At 33.7% G+C, this 26,742-nt stretch overlaps 3 protein-coding genes and 1 pseudogene across 6 annotated transcripts; 2 read left to right on the forward strand and 2 right to left on the reverse strand.

Annotated features, from left to right (window-relative positions):
* Window positions 1–224: 224 nt before the first annotated feature.
* LOC142630991 (acetyl-CoA-benzylalcohol acetyltransferase-like) lies at window positions 225–1,953 on the reverse strand. The gene has a single exon (XM_075805043.1). The coding sequence runs from the start codon at window positions 1,892–1,894 to the stop codon at window positions 566–568; it is 1,329 nt and encodes a 442-aa protein (XP_075661158.1). The 5' UTR covers window positions 1,895–1,953; the 3' UTR covers window positions 225–565.
* Window positions 1,954–7,732: 5,779 nt separating this feature from the next.
* Window positions 7,733–15,944, reverse strand: LOC142630579 (protein FAR1-RELATED SEQUENCE 5). 4 transcript variants are annotated; one of them, XM_075804591.1, is made up of 4 exons: window positions 15,778–15,944; window positions 14,525–14,946; window positions 9,190–9,407; window positions 7,733–8,180 (listed from the first exon to the last, which is right to left on the reverse strand). In XM_075804591.1, coding segments are annotated over exons 1-3 (627 nt in total). In that variant the 5' UTR covers window positions 15,779–15,944; the 3' UTR covers window positions 7,733–8,180; window positions 9,190–9,203. The 4 variants fall into 4 exon arrangements, with proteins under 4 accessions (XP_075660706.1, XP_075660707.1, XP_075660710.1 ...); XM_075804592.1 differs by having other exon boundaries at window positions 14,525–14,998; window positions 15,778–15,926; XM_075804595.1 differs by having other exon boundaries at window positions 14,525–14,968; window positions 15,778–15,916.
* A 5,397-nt stretch (window positions 15,945–21,341) lies between these two features.
* On the forward strand, window positions 21,342–22,655 carry LOC142631001 (acetyl-CoA-benzylalcohol acetyltransferase-like). The gene has a single exon (XM_075805056.1). The coding sequence runs from the start codon at window positions 21,348–21,350 to the stop codon at window positions 22,653–22,655; it is 1,308 nt and encodes a 435-aa protein (XP_075661171.1). The 5' UTR covers window positions 21,342–21,347.
* A 649-nt stretch (window positions 22,656–23,304) lies between these two features.
* LOC142633152 (acetyl-CoA-benzylalcohol acetyltransferase-like) lies at window positions 23,305–24,886 on the forward strand (annotated as a pseudogene).
* The last annotated feature ends 1,856 nt before the right edge of the window (window positions 24,887–26,742 follow it).

Raw genomic sequence — 26,742 nt, forward strand, 5'->3', positions numbered from 1 at the left:
GAAAAAATAATTATAAATAAACTCAAATTTTAAACTAATTAAGGACCCATCATATTAAAATGCTTCTTCCATTCTCCAATGTAAACATACATACTTGCCAAGAGCCTTATAGCTTAGCTGGTTGACATATCTAGGTGTTTTCATATAAGACATCTAAAGTTCAAATCTTACTCTCCCAATTATTGAATTTTTTTTTAAGTAACAAACATACAGTCATTACACGAGAAATTCAATTCATACATAACTTGAAATTAATTCTTATTAAGAGTAGTATTTATTGCATACATTCTATTACACACATACGAAAAAGAAATTGAAACTATGAGTACAGGTCATGATTTTCAAATTAAAAATCATAACTTCAAGTCAATACAATTTTAGTAACTTTTTCCTGTGTGTAATAGCTAGCATATGTTTAGTATTTTTTTATCATCTTATTAAGAATAGTGTTTATTACACATACTCTATTACATAAACATTTACACACATGAAAAGGCAACTGAAATTGTGGATTGAAATCATGATTTTAAGTTAAAAACCGTGACTTCAAGTCATAGCGGCACAACTAGATTTGGGAGGTAAAGGCTTTAATCTCTGGATAATTCTGAAACAGAAGCATAGCTTGTTCATGCAAGCTCACCCATGCCTCAATTCCATCACCATCTTTGGTGTCAAACATACCAATTATTTCCATAGGAATAGCTACGATGCTCATCCAAGCAGGCTTTCCCCAACCAAAATCCGCTTCATAGAAAGGGAACCTGCACCAGCTACTGAACATATAGATATCAGTCTCACCTCTTTCACGTTCTTCCCCGACCTCTCTTAAGGATTTAGTCAAAACAGAAACTAAATCATCTCCATTTTGTGGTTTCATGCAGTCATCAAGCCCATTTTTTATCGAATCTTCAAGTGCATTCACCAAGTCAGGCAACTCAAACTTGCTCTCATTGTCTCCACCAAATCGAGCATTGGCCACCATGTAGAAGTTCCCAAAAGAGTTATCCGGTATTGATAGAGCCGTCTTTCCACGCAGGTTCAATGAATGACATATAGTAGAGGCTCTCAAGTGCCCATGTCTAGCTTTATTCACAGCAATGAGAGCATTCCATATAAGTGCTGTCACCACCACCACCCGTGAAGGTTGGCGTTTTGATAATGATTCAGAATCACCAGCACCACCTTTGGCAATGGCTTTTAGGCTTGATATTGCTGCCTTATTGAACACAAACCTTTTGGTGATGATTGGATTTGCACCAGGTCCAGATTTCTTAGGTGGCACCATAGGCATAGTATTCTCTCTTGGTGGAAAGAAAGAAGCCAAGTCAAAACTTGGGTGAATCACTTCATTGACCCCTTCTGCTTTGCACGCTTTAGCCCATGCATTGAAAAACGTAGTGGCTGTAATTCCATCAATTATAAAATGGGCACATTCCAGCGCAATGGCTATCCCACCACACTCAAACATGTTGACTTGAACAAATGCCAAAGGAGTAGTTTCCGATGGCATTACATTGGGAACAAGAGAATTCAACAGTTCGGGCTTGAGTTCTCCTTGGAGAACTTGAGCAAGCTTTCCACTTACTTGGGCTTCCAAGTATTCCACCCCCTCATCATTACAATCAACTAGTTGCTTATCTTTGATGTATCTCCCAGCTAAAGGGTAATAGAGGGTCAAGATTTCTGAAAGTGATTTCTCCAAACGCTTGCTCCTTTCATCAACTTCATTTTTGTCACCATTGGCATCGTAGTACAGAATAAATGGCACATATGCTGGTGGAGCAAGTTGGTCTATGGATGAGGTTTTGTAACTCTTAAGGTGAGGTGGAGTTGGAGCTGCTGGTTTTATCAACTTTCTTGATACAATTTTGACCTTCGTTCTCAACTCAACCATGTTGAACGTCTTTCAAGAGATAGGTTGGCTTTATTTAGTCTGGATTTGGTTTGAATATTCACTTTGTATATGATTGCACCTATATATATATATATATATATATATAAACATCTTCTACTATTTGAGTATTACTTTGATGATTTTGTATGCTAGGTTAGGAAATTATTGGTGGGGTGGTCCATGGTGAGGCTTGTGGGAGTTGGTTTCTTTCTCGTGGGCCTATGAATGATATTCAACTGATTTCCCAGCTAACTAATGGAGACTGTCCACTGATTGTAGCAATGACTCTCCATGCAAAGACGTTGAAGGAAAATATTTAATTTCTTATTCTCGTTTATATCGATTATGTTTCATTAATATCCATAATTGTTGTAAGAATATTCACATTTTACAACATGAAAGTAGACTTTAAGAGGGTGTAAAAATACTATTGTCCCCAAAAACAATATGGGTCAATCACAATATTTAAAAAATAACAAAGATATTTTCTTTAGTCTTCACTTATATCAAAATTCCAGTATGAACTGCAAGGCGAATTGCTAATTCAATCCAACCCTTAGATGAGCTAGCATACGAGTGAGACGTTGTTAATATAATTTTGTAAATAATTTGTTTTGTTAATTATGTCGTTCGGAAATAAAATAATCAAATGCACTTAATCCAAAGTATGAGGCTCGGGATTTTGCCTGAGAAGAGGAAGTCGAGAAAAAAATAAGTTGAAGTTAAAATTATTGCTGTTGTTATTATTATCCTATAATGTGTTTCTTTGGATGAATATTTTGCTTCATAGGTTTGATGCATCTTCTCTTTTCTTTCCTTTTTTTTTTCTTTTTTTTTTTTTTTTTTTTTTTGTCTAAAGAATAGATATGATCCTATTTTTTATGTTAAAATAAAAAATAAAAAGCATTAACAGGTGTAGCTATTGTCATCAACCCACTTAAATCCTATTTATAAATGACATAAGATCACATGTGCAATAGTGGAGCTTGCCACTACTCAAACTTATAACCTCAAACTCTGTCCAGCTCAAATGAAAGAGAGAGAGGGGGTAGAGTAGAGCTGGAAGAAAATTATCTACAATTTCTTACCAGCTCTACTTTACTCACTTATACACTCCCTCCATCTAAATTAGCCAATAAAGTGATGAACCACAAGCATTTCCTACTACTAAACCACCTCCACGGGACGGTGAATAGCTAGCTAGCTATCTATCCTGTCCTAACTCATTATTTTTGCGATAACCTAAATTCTGCAACTTTTTAGTAGTTAAGAAAATCTACAACGTTTCACGTTTGAGTTGTTAAGAAAAACATAGTACAGGATGATCTTTACTATGTGTGGCTCCTAGCTAGTAACGAAATATTCACCAAAAGTTTGTTAAAATGTGCCCACAAAAATTAGCTTATACTTTTGTCGAACAAAGGGAAAGGATGGTAAGTGACTTTGATCTCACGGTAGCCCATACATAGTGTACTCAATACGAATACTGACTTTAGTGGCACTTGTAATTGTCGTGGGAATTGTGACTCTATTGGGACTCTCAGACTATATGATACCTAATTGGATTGAGAAAATATATTTTTACACTCATTTACATCCATTATTTCACATTAATATCTATGTTTCATACAAAAATATTCGCATTTTCAATTTTTAATACATGAAAGTGGACTCTCAAAAACAGATGTGAAAAAAAAAAAAAAAAAATATATATATATATATATATATATATATATATATATAAAAGGTCTAAAAAGCCTACTTAATAAAACTAGCTGATTAGAGCTAATGGGTATGTTCCAAATGGTGACTCCCACAAGTAAGGGTGTTTACCAAACCGCATAAACCGCACAAATCTCAAAAAATTGCACCAAACAGCCCACAAAATAGTATAACTGAATCGCATCACAAGTAATAATACACCGCACCGCATCACACCACATGGTGCAGTACAGTTTGCAATTTTACAATAAAAAAACCGCACAAACTGCACCACACTGCACCCTCTCTTTATATTAATATATTTAATTATTTTTAATATATAATATATTATTAATAGTTTAATAACCCTAGTTTTCAAAAAAAAAAATTGATAACCCTAGCAAGAATTGATTAGGAAAGTCACCACCGCACATCCTTGGTGCGATAGTCACTCCACAAATATAAGTGTTTGTGGAGTGTGGGGGGTAAGGACCGGGATTTAAGTCTCCAAGAAAGAGCTTCACACACATATACACTTAGATTAGGCTAGAATATAAATTCTATCTTGTATAAAAAAAAAAATTAGGAAAGCCAGCCCAAAATAAAGAAAAACTAGCTCAATAGTTTAAAACTTGGACCAAAACAAAGGGAAAAATTAGTTTAGGGCTACGTAGAAAAAGTCCAAAATTTGAAAAATATACCAACTTCAAATCATTCAAACCACATCTTATACACCGCACTGCATATGTGACCGCAAAAATGAGGTGCGGTACAGTTATGGTTTTAGCTAAACTTTAAACTGCACCACACCGCACATGTGATCGCAAAAATCAAGTGTGGTGCAGTTGTGATTTTAGCTAAACCGCACCGCAAAGTGCAGTGCTAAAAATGGCCCAAAATCACACCGCATCACGAACACTCCTACCCACAAGAGTTTCAAATCTTTTGTCCAACAATATTGAATATTCACGATCAAAATATGTGAACTTTTCAAAATAATTATTTAAGATTTTTGGAGTTGTATTCTTTGGATTGAAAGAGAAAATATGATCTGTAGTAAGAATATATGGTAAAATTACAAAATATATAAGCAATTAAATAGGTATATATGTAATTGTCAAATAAAACATATTATAAATGCATTCTGATTTATTGTTCATACCTAGTGGCTCTTTGGATCCACGTTTCTGTGTCCACGTTTGCGCGTTTTCTCATCTCTTTTTTTTTTCTTCAGCGCTTATAAACCGTAATCGGTACTATTCATGCATGTGATTACACTGTGCGAGAGACAAAGTTACTGTTATGCATTGTTCATGGGACCTACAAGCACTTTATTCAGAAAAAAAATTTAAAAAATTGGTCTCACGATACTATTCACACATTTAAAAATTATTGTGCTACAATGTTTTCAGTTTTTAGTTTTCAGCAATAAGTTCTATCCAAACGGACCCCTAATGTAAATTATTCTAGCAAAAAATTATGCTTAATTTGTTAACAACGTTATTTTCTGTAGATTTACTTTTCGAATTTGGTATTTGTCAATGGAAGTTAAGAGAGTAATCAGGAATGTTTCTTCTTAAAAGTATCCGTAGTAAGATTTTCAAAGCTACCTTTATATGAGTTGTTTGGATTTTGATTGAGGTTCATTACTATGTTCGGTATTCTCCATAAACTCAATTGATCACAAGACTACAAGTACATATTTCGTATAGTAAGTAAACAAAAAAATAATGAATGCTCTCAAGAGATCAATGTAAAATATAAGCATAAAGTCAATTGATTACAAGACTACAAATAAATATTTCAAATAATAAGTAAACAACAGTAATTAATGCAAATTTAACAACAAATTGACCTAAGAGATCAATGTAAATATATAAGCATGGAAACATCTAATTTGATTCCTTAAACATAAATTTAGAAAAATAAATAATTGTCATAATAATATTTTTATGATCGGTGACATGTTAGTTTATGAAAGACGTGTATTCTTATCTTACCATCACTCAATTAATATATAATAGACAAGTTGTTGCATAGTTAGGTTTGGTTCACATCAAAGATGTAACAGGAAAATTTGTTTGACATCCAAGACACATTGCTACGTTATGAAGGGACAATTAAGATGGAGCTCTTGGGTATTTTTCATAACCATATCTTCTGTTGACATTTAAGAGATACAACAATTGCAAGCAATATCGACTAGCGACGTAGTATCTTTCATCACATGGAGCTCTTGGGCCTTGGCTAAAGGATGTGTAATTTGTATAATCACAAGTTTTTCTATCAAAACTTGTTAACGTCAAAATTTGTTGGCGTGATCTTTAATTTAGAGGTCGCATTAAATTATGCCGACTAACTTTTAAGAGGAGTAGATAAGGCTGTTAAAGTGTTAGGAAAATTTGTTCTCGAAAAAAAAAAGTTTTAAGGAAAATTTGAACTACAAAATGTGTTATTCATAAAGAACAAAAGTACTCTTTTTTTTTTTTTTTGTATTTTGATCTACTTTACTTTCCATTTCTAGATGGTTTTATTTAATTAATAGAACTTTTTTGTCTAAATTTCTAATAATATCTTCTAAGTTTTCATATAATCATTTTTATTTCTAAGGTTTTAATTTTGTTAATTTCATCTTTAAAAAGCAAATTTATCAATTAAGAAAGTTATAGAAAATATGACTTTATTTAGAATAGAATAAAGGAGAAGAATACAAGTGTTTGATCCTAACTAATCTATTAAATATCCATAGCCGACCCAAAAAATTGTGATATAGAATGTGTTGTTTATGGCAAAACTAGTGGCATCATTAAAAATTATAAAATTATAAAAAGGTTTCATATTTGAGGCTTTAAGATGAAAAAATGAGGCCTCAAGCATGTGATATGCTTTCTAATTAGGCGAAGTGCAAAAGGATCAGTTCAGATCGTCAGTTGCAAATTGATTGTCTGTACTATTAATTTTATATTACTGAATCCTGAGGTTTAAGAATTATTCAAATTATTTCATCCATCTCAATTTGATTAACCATAATTTAAAAAAAAAAAAAAAAATCATGTGATGTGCACATATTATTTTTAAAATAATTTTGTTATAGTAAAGTGATTATGTGCATACCATGTTACTCCAATATATCAAAACCTCCCTTCATCTACAAACTATAAAGTTACTTCTTCAAGTACAACTTTTTCATTAGATTATTCCTCAATTTATTTTAGATCTGCTAAACTGTCCGTTCATTTTTCGGGAATGACCTTGTCGTCTAAGTTGAAATATATTGTCTGTTCATATCTCACCTCATCTTCTTCCTATGTACTATCTAAAAATAAATAAATAAATCTACTCCACTCTACCCACATTCAAAACAGATTTTGTTGAATATTCGTTACATTCAATTATTTATATCGGAGCCAAAGGCCTTGTAGCTAAATTGGCATCTCCTCATGTACAAAGTGCTTGAGAGTCTAAAGGGAAAAGGGTTTGAACTACGGGGTTAACAACATGTTGTAATTATCACTCAAAAAAAAATTATTTATATGGGCTTTGAGTCTTCACTAGTGTTAAACTAAAATCCATTGATGCTCACTTACACTTGCATTGTAATTCTCATCAGGCTAGTCAAACTATCAAAAACATAGATAAACACCAATAAAACCGCCATGCATCAGTCTCACCAATTCAGCAGTCATAATTAACAGATGAATAATGACTAAATACCTTTATTGAGTTATTAACCCCCCCACACACACACACACAACAAAAACAAAAACACAAACAAACAAAAAAAAAGAACCCATCTATTGAGTTGTTCATCAACAAAGTTATATACATGAAATAAATATATAGTATTGAGTCTAATGTAATTTAATAGATGAACTAAAATAACAAGTGTGAAGTTTTTGAACTGATTTAGCAAAAATTGCATTAAAAAATCATATTTATCCCAAAAGAATTCAAATGTAATGAAATTGGAACGAGTGCATTAATTGCATTTCCTTGTGAAAGCTGATCTCCTAGTGATGCATCATTTTTTTTAGCCAAAAAAAAAAAAAAAAATTCATTCATGTCTTCCACAAACAAATATGTTACATGTGGGCACATTGGTGGTGAGGGCAAGTACACAACTGAAACATATAAAAGTAAAAAATAAAAACCTGAATTCCAATAGCATATCAAGAGTAAACATGTTACAATTGGTTTAAATTACATAAATCAAAATTATACATTTATAAAATACAACCAACAAAATCACTACTTCAACAAATGGGATTATGAAATAATCCACAAAAGAAGGGTGGGGAAAAAAGAAAGAGGAATTCTATCTAAGCTTTTAGATACCTAGGACCTATGTAATCACAAGTATGCATCACTTACAAAGGTTGAGGAGCTCATCCTCAAGTATTTAAATTTTCCCTCAAACCCAGACACTCTTCTTCCTACTTGCTACACCGTTTAAAAAAAAAAAACAATATTACAACACACGCCTTTTATAGACACCGATCACCAAATCAATGGAGCTCCATTATCACTTGCACTATATATGACACAAAAAGTCATCTTGGTTTTCTGTTACTTTTTCTTCCTATTGCTGCACTCACATAGAAAGTGAATATTAGATAATATCAGCTTTATCCTCTATGACCACTTCACATTTTTTGATCTACTGACACTATTAAATTTCATATTGCTGACTGATATTGAAAAGTAATACAACCAAAGCTGATATCATGATACTTCCCAATTGAATGTATAAAACTATGGCAATACACCAACATATTATTACACCAAAAATGTTACAACATAATATTACTACCAGCATCACTTATCCATAATTTTGACAAAGATCTATTTCATCAATAGATGCTCCAAGTTAATACATCCAGGATTGACATCATTGCAGTACATCATAATTCAAAGAAACTATTCTATATTGAGCTACTGTGTAATTATTGGCACTGGTGCCTTCTCTTAACCACACAAAAGAGCAAAGAATTTGAAAGCTGTGAACATTGTGCAACATAAATATCTGCAAAAATGACTTCCCAAATTATGTGTATTGGATTGGATAAGTGTATTGTGCGGCTCTGTACTGAGTCCCATATCAGGTGATTAATAGGTCAAACTATACTTTGTAAGTGATTACGAGAAACCCTAATTGTAGATTGACTAGCACTTTTAGGGTATAGTGCATATATGCCTAGCGCTCTACTCAAGTCATAAGATATGGTATCAGAACCAACTTGGTAGTGCCATGTGGCTGGGGGCACTATAATACAACATAGGACTCAATGAGAACATCATGAATTTAAGTGGAAGAGATTGTCATACCCTTAATTATGTGGATTGGATTGGGTAAGTGTGTTGTGCAAGTGCGTGCTGAGTTTTACATTGGGTGTTTACTAGGTCGAATGCTATCTAAACAATGACGTGAAGGCTCAATTGTAACTTAACGAGTTCTTTTGGGGATATAGCATGTGTTACTAGTGCTTTCGTTGGGTTGTGATACTTATATACAGAGCCAAAGAGATAATATAGGGAACACAAATATGAAAAGAAATGGCATGCCTAGTTCGAAGTTACAATGCAGAAGTACTTACTCTAAATGCCGAGGCTATCTATGGCGAAGAAGATCTTGCTCTATGGACTCAAATTCTTTAAGATTGTCAACTACATTTTGAACTTTCTTGGATATCTGTTCACTATGCTCTTCGACCATTTTCATGAATGCATTTAGCTGTTCTTGGTATGTTGCACATAACCGTTTCTTATTCCGCAGCTCTGCAGTCAATTCCTGGATTTTTTTATCCTTTTCATCCTACAAAAATAGTGAAAAAAAAAAAATCACTCAAATAATCAATAATCATTACCATCACTAGTTTGGTAAAAGCACCCGTGCAATACGATCATTTTATTGTCCAATTAAAGTGATTTCCCACTCAAGGTTGCCACCTGTAATTCAGTATGTAGACAGTATGTAGGAAACTGATATGCATGCATACATTTTTTGTATTAAGTACTTATCAATATAAAATACCCGCATTCACACACAAAATGAGTAAAGGACACTAAGGCTCCTTTTGGTTTGCATTTTTCACGGTTTGCGTCTGCTTCTGGCTGCTTTTTTTTTTTTTTTTTTTGGACCAGCGCCTCGTGCACTATTCATGGGACATTAACAGTGCATCAAAGCAAACGTACAGCATTTTTTAGTGTGAAAAGTAACTGGAAATTATTTTTTTATTGTTTTCAGTTTTCAGCAAAATAAGCAATATCCAAACGCACACTAAAGCTTTTGTGCAATATATACATAAATGTCCGTAAACATTCATAAATGCCCAATGGTATCAAAAATAAAAACTTAAACAAGGGATAATATTTAGCCTTCCTAAATAGGAAATCCCTAGGCGATACAGGTACTAAGGGGTGAATACAGAGATTTTAACGCATTTCCCAAATGTAGAAGCAATCTGTCCACTAGTCAAACAGTTCATAATTTCAGTTCAAGAAGTTGGATGAAAATTAAAAAATAAATGTTAGTTTTTTATTCCTTTTGCCAAGGGTAAGATAGAGGGATCAAACCCCTAATACAAACCCCACAGAGGGGACGGAATTCCATCAGGCAATTAGCAAATAATTATGGAAAATATGCATTAAGCATGAGAAAATATCTGACGTCCATATATATATATATATATATATATATATATATATATATATATTTTTTTTTTTTATATTGGTGAGTTTCAAATAGGATAGAAAGGAGAAAAAAAATTAATGTGCCCAATCTAATCTATCGAGGATCCATAGCACCCCATTTTGGGACTAAGACTTTGTTAATGTTGTCGTTGTGAGTTTCACACACCCCCAATGATTTCAAAATCATGACCTCACCCATCATCCATTCTTATGCGAGAAGGAAGTACATTTGAGCTAGAGGTAACTGGTATATCTGATATCCATATACCACACTTGTGTAATGAACTGTTTGCACACAACAAATCTTTCTCCATTTTATCATATATGTAACCAGGGTATCTCTATGCATTTGAGTATCACACCCAGAAACTTGACCAATTCACACTTCCAACTGTGGTCCAGAAAAAGTATAAAAATACTGAACAAGTGTACCCTGTTAGTTTGAAGCTCAACAAGGTTTCTCGCCAGTCCAACACTTAAAAGTGAAAGCATTAGTAGTCATTTATCCTTGAAGTTCCCCCTGTATTGTAAAATATGCACAAAGTGTGTAATATCCATCAGAATCATCAATCATCCCAAATCCATATAGGAATGATTCTCTGCTAGGACACTTTTTTTTTTTTTTAAAGTGATTCTCTGCTAGGACACTTACATTTTGTCCTAGAGAATTACAATACTTGGAAAGTCTCAGGAGGAAGTCTATAATTGCAACAATGCCTCCAAAAAGAAAAATATTCCCTTTTGGCCATCTTTATTGATCATTTCAATGTCGAACATCCCAGACCTTTGCATGGAAAGAGCTAGATTAGACACAGGAAACCTCTGATACCAAATCTGACGTTGGACATATTCCCAAAAGCAAGATCCTTCAAGAGGCTTTATAGAACAGCCAGTTGGGGTGCCTGAACAATGACTAAATAACACAAGGCTTCATTACAGAAGCAACTACATGATAGTTTTCACAAACAATCAGTTGGGTTGCCTGCACATAATACTATTATCCCCTTGATATTTTTTATTAGTAATAAATAGTTCATTAAAAATGGGTAAAGCTCTGGTACATTGAGAGTATACAAGAGCCCCACCAAAAAGTTAACATCTAAAATTACATCGACCTAGAAAATCAATAAAAGCAGTATACTCTAGATTCCTGATATTTCTTAATCATTTTACAAAAAATCTCAAATTAAGCACCAAGGTCACCACATTAATTAGGCAAAATGGAATAGCATTCCACACATCGAAATTCTAACATCTCTTAGATACTCCTCCCCAACATGCTAACAACTCCTTCACAGAACTTGGCATTACCAAATGAACTTCACATAAGGCAAAAGCCAATGACCAAAGTTCTCTTGCTATGGCAAAACGTGGAAGAAGATTATTGATTCTCACCCTAGTAGCCTTACACATACAACATCAATCAACAACAGAAATGTGATGCCTACAAATCTACAGTTAACATTTACCATGAGCTGATGTCCAAAGTCCAAATGAAAACTACCTTCCTTGGAGTCTTTGTCTTCCATATTGCTTTCCAATGAAAATACATTCCACAGATTCTCAATGTCCGTTGATAAAGTGTGACCCTAAAGAACACCCACTCCTAACCAACCAACGTTTCCTGGAAACTTTCTGAACCAGTACTCTAATTAAATCTTAAGGCTCTGTCTTGCTGACCAACCAGTTTGACTCAGACCATCTAGTTCAAGAGTACATGGAAAAATCATCTCATGGTCCTAACCCTCCATTGCTCTATTATTAGGCCTCCTTCAGTAATTAACCCTCATTTGGATCAACACCTTTGCCAACCATGATAACATGGTTAAATTTAAGAAAATGTATTAGGTAGGACTGCAATGCATTATTTGCCTATAATAAATCACTCTATCAATGCGTAAAGCTAATGAAACCATTGACATGGACTGTGTTAAATAACTCCAATTAAGATTGCTCACTTTCATGTTTAGGCAAGGCCCAAATGCAAATGGGCATCCAGTCAGAACAGGATTACCTGAAGATGCATAGTTGCACAGCAAAAATTCCAAATAAATATTTGATCCAAAACCTTTAGAAACAGAAAAACTTTTTTTTTTCTAGTAACTAAATTAATCAATATAAAGAACTAAGGGGATAAAACATAGTTTGGTTTGCCAAAGCATACAATTAAAACAGGAAAATCAAGCAGACTCCCCCAAAAGTGTTCCAGGGGAACATCCTTCAAGAGCTACTTTCTACCAAAATCTCTCAATAGTCAACAACTCTCCCCTTACCCATAAAATCTTCATGCCTTTAAAGGAAATTAAAATATTGAGCAAAAAGACTTATGAAATGCAACCTAGCAAGTCTTTCTTAGTACACCTTCCCTCTTGATAAACAAGAATTTTGGAAGAACAGCTTTTAAATATTCCCTATAGAAAAGTCCAGTAAAAATTGCTTGTTTAAAATGGATAACTCCATATAAAAATCTACAATTGCTGATGGAAAAACAACATTAGATACCGCCAAATAAAAGAAATCAAGATTTGTGGTCAAATTGTTAAGTGGGGGATTTCTTGGAACCTCTCATAGGCTGCTTTAGTTATTATTGAGTCTTAGAATTATGTTTTCCGAGCTAAAAAATTGCTAGTTCAGTTTTAATTAGAGGCCCATGAGTCTTATTTTGTGTTCTGAGTCTTTTCCCTATTTAGTTTAGATGCTCTCGAGTACTTTTTCTTTGCTATTATTAATCCCGATCTTTCTACGAATAGATTATTTTTTCTAGGAAAGGGGTAGGAATAACCTATTTAAAGGCTTTATTGTATTCAATAACATTAATATTGAGATTGATTTTTTAAATTAACAACTTATCTTAAGCTTTGAGAGTGCAATTGCCTTCTCCTCTCCTACCTAATTATAATTACTTAGGATAACCTAGGTGTCATTGTTGAGTGTTTTATCCTTCTTTATTTTAAATTATATTCATTGTTTTAACTCCAAACAGCCATCAACATATTCAAGATCCAATATTTCATTACCAAAACCCATCACACACAAGAACCCTTCAAGAACTCATCAATAAATCTAAATTAGGGCTGAATTCCTAAAGATCCTACATCAAAATTGGTATCAAATCCCATCAAAGCTTCTGTCCTGCGTCAGTTACTATATCTGCACTCACTGAAAGTTTTGATTATTAACCTTGCCTAAGGCATTGTTGAAGTGTCCACTCCCCCAAAGAGTTCTATAGTAATTCACAAGTGCTCAAAGTTCTGAAGTAATCAACTAAAGCAGAGTCCACTAGGTCATGTCTACTATTCAGAATATATATATATATCCAATTCTTTGTTTCGGTTATATATAAATCATAGAATTTGTTAGCAAATTCATGCAACATACTATTTACATAAATGAGAAGCTGAATATTTTAGGTCTTAAGTTTCTGGAACTTATGCCAAATGTATTCTTTTTAGTCACTTCTTGTCAATCTAGCATACAAGTACCTTTTTTTTTTAGTACATGTATCATTGTATCATATAAATTATACTTTGAATGGATTCTTTGTTTCGGTTATCTATAAATCATAGAATTTGTTAGCAAATTCATGCAACATACTATTTACATAAATGAGAAAGCTGAATATTTTAGGTCTTAAGTTTTTGGAACTTATGCCAAATGTATTCTTTTTAGTCACTTCTTGTCAATCTAGCATACAAGTACCTTTTTTTTAGTACATGTATCATTGTATCAAATAAATTATACTTTGAATGGGTTTGCCAGTAATGGCTTTTCACAATATCGATAATGTATTCTACGAAAGCTACATAAAGGTTATTTATCTTGTTTTGGTGAAAATTCAAGCCATAGTAAATGAGCCCCACTTAATTTGGAGCCTTGCAATTATATAACATTCCAAATAAATTCCCCAAAGAATTCCATATTCCAATTGAATACTCATTGCCTTCTATATGCATATAAGTTTGCGTTCTCTCTCCAAGGCTTAACTATATTTCCATTTGATGCTCCCAATTCTTCTTAAAAATAAGAACACAACAGATATATTGTGGGCTAAAAATTTTATAAGCCCGAACAAAGAATATGATCTAAAACATTAAGGGGACAACATAAATAGTCCTTATAATGCATGTGGAGAAGTAAAAAAACCCAAAGCAAAGATATAGATTTATTGACCAGGGAATGGAGTGAAAAAATGGTAAAAATACTGCAGCAAATAATTGTATAAGAGATAAGAAAACTCACCATTGTTTGGCGAGCTTCGCGTGGGGACACAACAAGTGGATGATTATGGTCCTTCACAAATTTTGTAATCACCCATTTTCCAGACTTATCATATTTTACATGAATCATTGCCTTACAACCTTCCCTTGTGCTTGGCCGTGGCTTTCTAACTGGCCCAAACTTACCACGAATGCTAACACAGTGGCCCTCCTTATTACATCCAAGCCGGCGAGCAAGAATCTTCCCATCTCTTTCAGAGCGACGGCAAGACATCACTCGCATAACAAATCCTAGCCGCCGTGCATACTCATCATAGAATATCTTGGCAGAATCTTCAGATTCAAATTCCATACCCTCATATGGTTCTAGAACTGTATCTCCCTCATATGCAGCCAACTCGGCTCCAGCAGAACTCTCCACTCTGGCCCCCTCATCAGAATCCACTGCCACACAACATTATTTGGCCTTTGCTTTCAAATATGAAAGTTTCATCATCTTGTAAAATAAGCTAAGTCATTCAAGAACAAAACAAAAGCAGTAGCATTCTAGTTCATTGCCAACGGAACTGAGGTATGATTACAATTTATGAGGTTTCAAATTTTATGCTTCTCATTCTTACAAAACAAGAACAAACAATACTAAAAACAGAAACGCAACCTTTGTATTAAACCAAGTAGCCATATAATGAGTAACTGGTATTTCTTTTCTTGGGAGCAACCAACCAGAGCATATATAAGGCAAAATTTCATCTCTCTCTTTTCCTTTCCAGCATTTAATTGATCAAGCAGTTGGTGAGCACAAAAAATCATTGCAGACGCATAAATTCCAAATACCAAGGCAAACATGTATCCCAGCTGATTACTCAGTTGTGGTAACCAACACATCAAAAATCACATAAAAGTAGCAGTAAAAGCAACAAACTAAATAAATTAATTAAAAAAAAAACCCCATAAATTTAGCATCTTTAGCACTGTATGAGCAGTAGCAAGCAAACATTTCTTCAATAGCAATACAAAAAATGGGCATAAAGCACGTGAATAATTACTGCCACAACAAATCCCAACAGCCCAAATAAGCAAAACCCATTAAAATTAAAGCCTTTCACATTACAAATTCACAGTATTTACCGATGAACTTTTGAGCGGCTGATTCAGAGAGAGACAAATGGGGCAGAGAAATGGGAAAAGGAAATTAAGGGGTTGCATCAGATGGAGAAATAAGTAATGGGTATTCTTTGAAATTGTGAAATAGTAGAAAAAGGGTGAGTGACTTACTTGGTTTATAGAGTGTGAAAGACGAGGATGGATCTTCGTGTGTTGTGAAAAGGGGGGCACAGACAAGAGTCACAGAAAGACAGAGACTGGCTGCCTCGTGAGTTTCCAACTTTGGAAGAGGTTGTTTGTTCAAAAACGGTGTTGGATATATGTTGGGGGGATTTTCAGATTTTGGGCCTTTTTGTGAGTGGTGGTGATAGTATGGACTTGAGTCTAAGGACATCTAAGGTTGGATACCCACTTGTGTGCAGCCACGTGTCAAATATTTTTCTTTTTCTTTTTCTTTTTCTTTTTTTAATAAGCACCCCAACTTTTATCATAATTCTAACGTGATAAAATGCTATTAATTGTCTATTGCTTTCATATTGATCTATCACTTGTTCTTAACCATTTACACTCAGAGTCAACTACATTAAAGTTGTGTCTACAGATTTTATTGTTACAAACATCATCAAGAGTCTTATACCTCAATTGGTATTTCCTGTTATTTTTTATTTTTTTTATAAAAAAAATCTCATATTTCCAATTATCAATTATCAAAAAAATCCTTCCATTTTTTTCTTAATATCTAAAACATTTTTCATAATTTTTTTCAAATGTTAAGGTAACAAGTTTATAGAAGGTAAAGTGATGTCATTAGTATGTTTGTGTGAAAATAAATAATAATCCATTGTGAAAAATATTGTAGCAAATATTGCGTATAAAATAAATATTACGGGTTTTTTCCCACTTTGTACTACTTCTTAGAGCAATGTTGGACGATATCACCTTTGTTAGGACCAATTTTGGTACAAAGCATGGTTTGAGAACCTATTTAGAAGATCACCAATTAGAAATAAATCAAATAAAACAAGACATTAGGGAATCAAAAGCTGAAATAAATTTGTCAAATGAATGAACAAATGGCCCAAGAAATAATTGCTTTAAAATTAGAAAAACAAATATTATTACCAGAAGAATGAATATCATATAATTTAATAATTAAAGAAGAAAATAACAATAAAGGAATTAATAATTTAGAATTTAAGAATTTAATGTCACAAGATAAATAAAGAGAATTAGTTCACAACGATAGCATTAGAAGATTCAGGAGCAGATATGAATTGTATTCAAGAAGGAATTATTCCAACTAAATATTATGAAAAAATATCTGAAAGATTACATCAAGCTAGTGGATCTAGATTAAAGATTGAATAAAAGCTGTCAAATGCGAACCTATGTAATAATGGAATATGTCTCAAAACTACTTTCGTATTAGTCAAAGATTTAACTTCAAAAGTAGTATTGAGAAATCCACCTTTCAAAAAAAAAAGTATTGAGAAATCCAGCCTTACTTTATCCTTTTCAAACATCAGAAGAAGATATTAGTATTGAAATTTTAGGACAAAATGTATTATTTAAAAGTGGGTGTTACGAGATTAATTGTTGGATTTTAATATTTTCTTTGCGCACATATCTAGCCTAATATCTGAATCAATACGTATTAACCAATTAATCATCACAATTAAAAGGAATTAGCCTTATCAAACGCGTTTTACACATAAAATGAGGCTTTCTTTTTCTTTTTTTTTGATAGTAGCAAAAAAAAATCTATATTTTTATTATATATATAATTTTTATTTTGAGAATCTAATTTATAAGTGAATAAATAAATTTGAAAATCAATAGGAAAGTGACCCTATTTTTTAGGCAATGTTTTAGTGGAAGTTAGGGTTGTATTTTTACCGGATTGTCCTTTAGTTTTATCTCTACTTAAACATAAGAATGTAAGGGTATTTTAGAACCAAAAAAATCCGGATTGTTCTTTAGTTTTATATATATATATATATATATATATATATATATATTTAGATTTGTTTTTGGATAAACGTGGGGTGTTTAACTTATTTTTCTATTAAAAAAAACAATAAACGTATAGTTACTTTGAAAAAGTGGGTTAGTGGAGGAATGTTCCTATTTTGTAGGCAATATTTTAGTGCAAGTTAGACATGTATTTTTACCAAACTATCATTTAGCTCTGTCTCTACTTAAACTTAGGGATATAGGGGTATTTTGGAACAAAAAAAAATTTGGTCCAAATAGGGGCAGCTGCTTAAATAGTAACTAGCCTCTAAGCACGCGCTCACGCGCGTGCTCAGAAACTCTTCTATTTTTTGGATAAAGGATAATTTAGAGAATTTATTATAATTTGGGATTATTACATTTTTCAATAAATAAAATAAATAAATAAATAACCTAAGGTTGTTGTTTTGTCTAATCCTAAAATGTAGTTTTTTAATCCTAAAATTTAGCCATTTACTAAACATCCATAGCATAAGTAAATAAAAACTTAAATTTCAAATTTTATAGCAGGAGATACACGTTTCTTTTCGTGTTGTTGTTCTTTTTAAAAAAATTTAATAACATTTATCAATTTTTGTTTAATCCAAAATTTTAGTTTTTTAGTCCTAAAAGTTAGCCACTTACTACACATCCATAACAAAAGTTAAAAATAATTTAAATTTCAAATATATCAACAACATCAACAACCTTTAAAACTGAGAAAAAGGTACGTAATATTTTTTATGAAGTAGTAAAAAGAGACATTTTTCCCAGGCCAATCTTGGTAGACTCTAGTTCATTCCAAATTGCTGCCCCGAAAATTTTGAACCAATTGTTCCAATTGATCCTTTGCAACCCTTTTGAAAGTAAACAACTTCTCCCACATAGTGACCATGATATTCCCACCCTTCTCGCTAACTTCAGGATTTTCTCTGCCGATTTCTGACCTCAGACCCCAGAAACTCTTACGGCAGTGACATTAATGCCTACAATACCTACAACATGAAATGACAATTAAGTACAGTGGTAGAGTATATGAAAGAATTATTCATTTCAAAATTACATTTAAAAAAAAAAAGAGTTACATGATGCATATAAAAAAAATTAAAAAAAAAAAAGTAGAGTTCAAAGAAAGTCAATCATAAACCAAAGAAAAGAAAACAAAAAGGAACTTGCAAAAGATAGAACCTGAAAATTTGTTGGAGTCTCTGACAATAAATGTCTTTAATCTGAAGAAAAAGAAAGGAGGATGTAGAGCTAAACTAAATATCTTCAATCTGAAGAAGAATGAGAGATAGAAAGTGAGATAGAAATTGCAAAGCGTTTATGGATTTTAAAGTGTAGGAGTTTTAATTTACATATTTATCCTCGTTAGTTGGAAACTTATAAGTGGATATGATGAGAGTACTTTAGGCATCCAAAATATGGAATCCAAACAGGGGAAGCCCCTTAAATAGTAGTATAGACAATACCTACAACATGAAATGACAATTAAGTACAGTGGTAGAGTATATGAAGGAATTATTCATTTCAAAATTACATTTTTTAAAAAAAAAGAAAAAAAAAAGAGTTAATGTGATGCATATAAAAAAAAAAGTAAAGTTCAAAGAAAGTCAATCATAAACCAAAGAAAATAAAACAAAAAGGAACTTGCAAAAGATAGAACCTGAAAATTTGTTGGAGCCTCTGACAATAAATGTCTTTAATCTGAAGAAAAAGAAAGGAGGATGTAGAGCTAAACTAAATATCTTCAATCTGAAGAAGAATGAGAGATAGAAATTGAGATAGAAACTGCAAAGCATTTATTGGTTTTAAAGTGTAGGAGTTTTAATTTACATATTTATCCTCGTTAGTTGGAAACTTGTAAGTGGATATGATGAGGGTACTTTAGGCATCCAAAATATGGAATCCAAACAAGGAAAGCCCCTTAAATAGTAGTATAGATATAGATAAAATAATTTTTCTCCTTATCAATGTGGGATTAAACATATTTACTAACTCCTCATCTTCCATATTAACTCCCACATCTTTACATTTATGTTGTAATATAAATCATTTTAATTATATAATATTAAAATTCTCCAACACAATGGAAAAAAAAAAAAAAAAAAGCAATTGATGCATTAACAGCAAAAAGAAAAATATAAAAGAATTTAAGAACATTTAAGAGATCCTGAATTACAACAAAAAATTGAGAATTTTAAAAATAAAATAGAATCAGAAATTTGTGCAAATTTACCCAATGCCTTTTGGCACATGAAAAAACATATGGTGCAATATACCCACTAAAGCCAGACAAATTCGATTGAATCAGGAATTATTGGAATATTGCAAAAACAAAATCAAAGATTTATTAGACAAAGGATTAATTAGGAAAAGTTTTTTTATATATACAAGATAGAAATTCTACTATAATTTAAATATATATGTATATGAAGTTTTCTCCTAATCTAACGAAAGTATAAGTCTTGCAAAAGCTATCCTAATCTAACGAAATCAGCTTTGCAAAAGTATCAATCCTCTATTTTTTTTTGTGAGGATAAGTATTATTGAAGTTTTTTACTTTTGAAGTCCCAGTATCAAAAACTATTGAAGACTTATTCACTGTATCAGTATTTAGACGTATTAGGAAATTATCTTCTAACAGTTACTGTGTTCTATTAGTGCATTATTCATCTGTTACTGTGCAGTTACTAGTCACGCAAAGAATTTCAAAATTATTAGAAATAGTTCTTGTGTAGCAGTATTCACTACTATGCAAAACTATTTACTTTCACTTAATTATTCTGAATTTACTATTAAATTTTTGGCTTTTTCACTTTTGTATGCCAATATATATATATATATATATATATATATATATATATATATGAAAATTTTACGGAGATCAATAATTCCTCCTCTTACATGAGGGGTAGGCTTCATGGTTGGTCCCATATGTGGGGCTCACCCTTCGTGTGAGAAAAATGACCAATGCTCTCAAAGTATGTAATAAATTTCCCCTATTGATATGGCATTCATATTAGTTGTAATGTAGACAAAAAAAAAAAATACTCTGAATAATTAAGCTCCAAAATCCAAATAGACTTTAGATAAGTTCCTACACGGCCAAATAAACTCTCTCGGTCCCATATTAGCCCCCGAAAAGCCCTTCCTTGTATTAGAAAGAATAATTCTTGTATCAAAAAATTATCTTTGTATTATATTCAAGAATTTGAATGCATGCTCGAGTTTAAAGTACTATTCAAGTAAGTTTTTAAGCTTTCAAAAATAGATTTTCATTTTCAGTTTTTATATATTGTACCGTTATTCTATTCTTGCAATACACTTCTTACTTAATATCGATCCGTATTAATCTCTTCATCCACTCACACATATTTCGTGTCTTGGGTTGTATATGGTATCCATATTGTTCTCTTCATCCATATACCAGGTTCTAGTTTTTTTTTTTTTTTTTTGGTGTTTATTACACACCCTACAGTCTCACACACATTCAAATTGCACATAAATTGTGACTGGAAGTCATAACTTATGTGCAGTTTGAGTGTAATAGTTTCTTATTAAAAAAAAATGGGGTTGGTTATATATAGTTGTAGTTGTTAAGCACATGCATTTTGTATTTAAATACTTGTCTCAAAGCAGCTCAGTTTAAGCAAGGAAGTCATTTTACTCATTCCGTTTCTCTCTCTGTCTCTCTTTCTTTCTTTAGCTCAGTTTAAGAAAAGAACTCTCTCGAAATTGAGGTGAGTATGAAAGTTCAAATCATATCAAGAAAGTTGATAAAACCAGCAACTCCAACTCCACCGCACCTGAAGAGTTTCAAATCATCATCCATAGACCAGCTTGCTCCTCAAACATATGTGCCATTTATTGTTTACTACCATGCCAATGGGGACGACAATGAAAATGATGGAAGGAGGAAGCGTTTGCAGAAATCACTTTCAGAAATCTTAACCCTCTATTACCCTTTAGCTGGTAGATACATCAAAGATAAGCAACTAGTTGACTGTAATGATGAGGGGGTGGAATACTTGGAAGTCCAAGTAAGTGGCAAGCTTGATCAAATTCTCCAAGGAGAACTCAAACCTGAGCTGTTGAATCCTCTTGTTCCGAATGCAATGCCCTCTGCAACTACTCCTTTAGCATTTGTTCAAGTCAACATGTTTGATTGCAGAGGCCTAGCCATTGTGTTGCTCTTTGCGCATTTCATAGCCGATGGAATTTCAGCGACTACGTTTTTCAATGCATGGGCTACATCATGCAAAGCTGGAAGGATCAATGAAGTGATTCACCCAAGATTCGACCTCGCTTCTTTCTTCCCACCAAAAGAAAATGTTATACCTGCAAAGCCCCCTAAGAATCGTGGAGCTCCAATCATCGCGAGAAGGTTTGTGTTCAATGGGGCTGCAATAACAAGCCTAAAAGCCATTGCCAAAGGTGGTGCTTGTGATTCTGATCAATTACTAACAAAACGCCAGCCTTCACGGGTAATGGTAGTGACAGCATTAATATGGAAGGCTCTCATTGCTGTGGCTCAAGCTAAACATGGGCACTTTAGGGCCTCTATTTTGTGTCATTCACTGAACCTGCGCAAAAGGACAGCTCTGCCAATACCAGATAACTCCTTTGGAAATTTCTACATGCTGGCAAATGCTCGATTTGGTGGAGATAGAGAAGGCAATGTGGAGTTGCATGAATTGGTGGGTTCACTTCATGATTCAATAAGGAATGTGCTTGATGACTGTAAAAAACCACAAAATGGGGATGATTTGGTTTCCATGATGACTAACTCCTTGAGAGAGGTTGATGAAGAACTTGAAAGAGGTGAGACCGATATATTTATGTTCACTAGCTGGTGCCGATTCTGTGTGTATGAAGCGGATTTTGGTTGGGGAAAGCCTACTTGGTTGAGCAGTATAGCCGTTCCTATAGAAATGGTTGGTCTGCAAGACACCAAAGATGGTGATGGAATTGAGGCATGGGTGAGTTTGCACGAAAAAGCTATGCTTCTATTTCAGAATTATCCACAGATTAAAGCCTTTACCTCCCAAATCTAGCTGCGTGCTCAATTTAGTGCTTACTTTTAATATGTTCGACTAAAAGTAAGAATAAATTTCAAGTAATGTTTATATTACATTTCTTATGTTCTAAATATATGTGTGTTAGGTGAGAGAACGGCACAAACATTTCAGAAATTAATTAGTATGAATTTGTGCTTAGTAAGATTTTTCTTATGGTCCGAGTTTAATTAGCATGTTGGAATTTGGATTCTCATAGGGTATATTACTCTGGAAGATTGACATTAATTATTTGGTTAGCTTTTTTTAACAATGACGGCTTGTCTGATTCAAATATAAATATATTGTATTTGATTCAAATATAAATATATTGCAATCAATCCTTCCCTTCATCTTCTCCTAATACACCGAATTTTTCACACCCAGACTTTTGTATTTATGGGGGCCTAGTGAGATGCATGATTGAGTGAAAAAATCTATTCTTTTTCTTTTTTTCTTTTTTTTGTTGGTGCCAGCGCTGCTCAAAAGAAAAGGGGTGCTTAATTATTTCTCCCAGTGTGTTACACACACGGTGTGTTTTTACCCACCGTGTGTAACACACTCGAGCTTTTTTTCCAAAAGAAAACTACTTTTAGACTTTCCACTCGACGCAAAACACAAGAAATAGACGAAGGACTAGTCCATTGAATTCTTCATCAACGAAGAATAGAAATTATAAAGCTGCAAAATTATTCTTATCTGTTGATGAGAGACGTTTCACAGTTGAGGTGAGAAATGAAGGTCCAAATTGTATCAAGAAAGTTGGTAAAACCATCAACTCCAACCCCACCTCACCTTAGGAGTTTCAAAACATCATCGATAGACCAACTTGCTCCTCAAGCATATGTACCCATTTTTTTGTACTACCATGCCAGCAATGGAGACGAAATTGATGGAAAGAGGAAGCGTTTGGAGAAATCACTTTCAGAAATCTTAACCCTCTATTACCCTTTAGCTGGGAGATACATCAATGATAATAAAGTAGTTGATTGTAATGATGAAGGGGTGGAATACTTGGAAGCCCAAGTAAGTGGTCAGCTTGCTCAACTTCTCCAAGAAGAAGTGATCAAACTTGAGCTGTTGAATAATCTTGCTCCCTTTGCAATGGTATCAGCAAATACTCCTTTAGCACTTGTTCAAGTCAACATATTTGAGTGCGGTGGTCTAGTCATTGGGTTTCTCTTTTCGCATATTATAGCTGATGGAATTGCAGCCACTACATTCCTCAATGCATGGGCTACAACATGTTGTATAGCAGGGATCAATGGAGTGATTCGCCCGAGTTTAGACCTGGCTTCTTTTTTCCCACCAAAAGAGAATATAGCTGTTGTACGCCCCAAGAATCTTGGAGCTCTAATCATCACCAGAAGGTTTGTGTTCAATGGGGCAGCAATCACAAGCCTAAAAGCCATTGCCAAAGGTGGTGCTTGTGATTCTGAATCATTAACAAAACAACCTTCACGGGTAATGGTGGTGACAGCATTAATATGGAAGGCTCTCATTGCTGTGGAACAAGCTAAACATGGGCACTTGAGGCCCTCTATTTTGTGTCATTCATTGAGCCTGCGCGGAAGGACAGCTCTGCCAATACCAGAGAACTCATTTGGGAACCTCTACATGATGGCCAAAGCTCGATTTGGTGGAGAGTGTGGAGACAGTGAGAGCAAGATGGAGTTGCATGAATTGGTGGGATTGCTTGATGATTCACTAAGGAATGTTCTTGCTGACTGCAAGAAACCGCAAAGCGGGGATGATTTGGTTTCCATGATCACCAACTCCTCAAGAGAAATCAGTGAAGAACTTGAAAGAGGTGAGACTGATGTCTTTATTTTCAGTAGCTGGTGTCGGTTCCTCTGTATGAAGTGGATTTTGGTTGGGGAAAACCTATTTGGGTGAGCAATAGACCTAAACCTGTGGAAATAGTTAATCTGATGGACACAAAAGATGGTGATGTAATTGAGGCATGGGTGCACCTGAATGAAAAAGACATGCTTCTGTTTCAAACTCATCCGGACATTACAGCCTTCACCTCCCACCAAATCTAGCTGAATCTCTCAATTTGATTTCTGTAAGAATAAATTTCAGGATATGTTTTTGTTAAGTTTCTTATGGTCTGAGTATATGTATGTTAGATGAGAGAAAGGACCAAGCAAATCAGTATGCTGGGCTCTTGATTAATTAGTATGAATTTGTGCCTAGTATTTATTCATGTTGGAATTTCAATTTTCAAAGGGAAAATAAGTAAATAACTCTGCAAGATTGACCATAATTAGTTATTTATGTTTAGGTTTTTTCAACTAAGATGGCTCGTGTGATTCAGATAGAAATCGATTATTGCATATGATTTTTTTTTCACGCCCATCACTTTTGTATTGATTGAGGGCTGGTGAGATAGAATGATTCTGAATGAAAAATCTTATTCCTTTTTTTGGGTGCCAGCACTGCTCAAAAGTAAACTACTTTTAGGACTAGTCCATTGAATTCTTCATCAATGAAGAATAGAAATGGAGCTGCAAAATTATTCCATTCTTGTAGTCATATTATGATCAATGGTAGCTCTTCTTGGCCTTGAAATATTTTTCTCTAGCCTGCATTTGTGCAAAAACTTCAAAAATTAAAAATAGTCACCTGCTCTTCAAGACCATGCTATATGATTTTATTTTATTTTTATATGGCTTTAACTCAAACAATTTTCATTATTCCCAATCTCATACAATCAAACACCCCTTTTCCCCAAATCAATTTCATCAACGGATCTGAGTAGTGATTCCTTAATTTAGGCATATGATTTGAAGTCTCAAACCAAAATTAACAAGTTATTTGAAAAGTATTGTGTAGGTATGATTAGAACAGTTCGAGATGGACGAAGTGGGTTGTTAAAAAATAACTGTATTGCAAGAACAAAAATGTGTAAAAGATTATATATATATATATATATATATATATATATATATTGGTGGGATTGCCCATTGAATCTTCCAAACTTTTCCTCATGCTTTTTTTTTTATAGAAGTTTTAAGAAAATTCAAACCCAATTGACTAGTATAGGAAAGTATAAAAGCTACTACAAATTTTATTACAAACTGCTTACAATTTAATAATAAATGTAAATGTTTGACTTCAACAACCTTGTAAGTGCACAATTACACTTGGCCCCAAGAACAGTTACGGGCTCAGGCCCAATGAGCCTTAAACAATATGAATTTGTAGAGTGTGGGCTTGAAACCCAGGTTAGAAGTGTGTGAGGATTAAATGACAAGCCAAAGATTACAAACACTCAAAAACAGCTGGGAATATTGTAAATCAACCTCCTCGGACGTAAGCCAAGAGTTGTTCTTATATTATATCTTCCTCTTTTTTCTTTTCTTTTTAGATTACAAAGTAGTCCGTCCCCATTTTCAGTTCTAGGTTGCTCCTTAAATACTCTTCTTTTTGATACTTTGTACACGTGTTGCCCCGACTCCCCCTTAGCCTAGATATTTCTTTTCTCAGTGCCTTTGAATAGTAATCAGAAGTTTCCCTTCCACTGTTCAGGTGTCACTTCCCCATTAATGCGGCCAGGGTGGTAGGTGCAGGGTCTTTAATGCGGATGTGGCAGCCTTTATCCTTGGTATTTCTCTAGCATCGATGTTTCTAGGACATTCAAGGGTTCACCCCCTTTTACCATTGGTCTTCACCGTGTCATTCCCTAACCTTTACAATGAAGTCCCGGAATCTCCGATGTCCGTCCGAGGGGAAAAATCATCCCCGGCTGTACTCTCGGATCCTCGGCGTATGGGCCGACCCATAGCACTAACAAGTTCTAAACCCAGGAGCAGGTCGGCCTTCCTTAGCATGGCCCAAAGGCCCATATACCCATCAGGGTCTTTTTACTCCCCACAATAGCCCCTCAAAACTCTAATTTTCGACGTCCGAGGAGAAAAATAGGGTTTTGATCTGACGAGAACCTACTCCACACACTTTGTGAGTGATGGCACGTATGAAAATCGTTTCGCGTCCCAGAAGATGCCACTTGGCGGTTTTATTTTCAAAAACGCGCGCATTTATTACTGCAAGTTACACTTTGTCCCCCACGTTCAATGGCGAG

The sequence above is a fragment of the Castanea sativa genome, chromosome 4, assembly GCF_040712315.1.
Source record: "Castanea sativa cultivar Marrone di Chiusa Pesio chromosome 4, ASM4071231v1".
Lineage (NCBI taxonomy): Eukaryota > Viridiplantae > Streptophyta > Magnoliopsida > Fagales > Fagaceae > Castanea > Castanea sativa.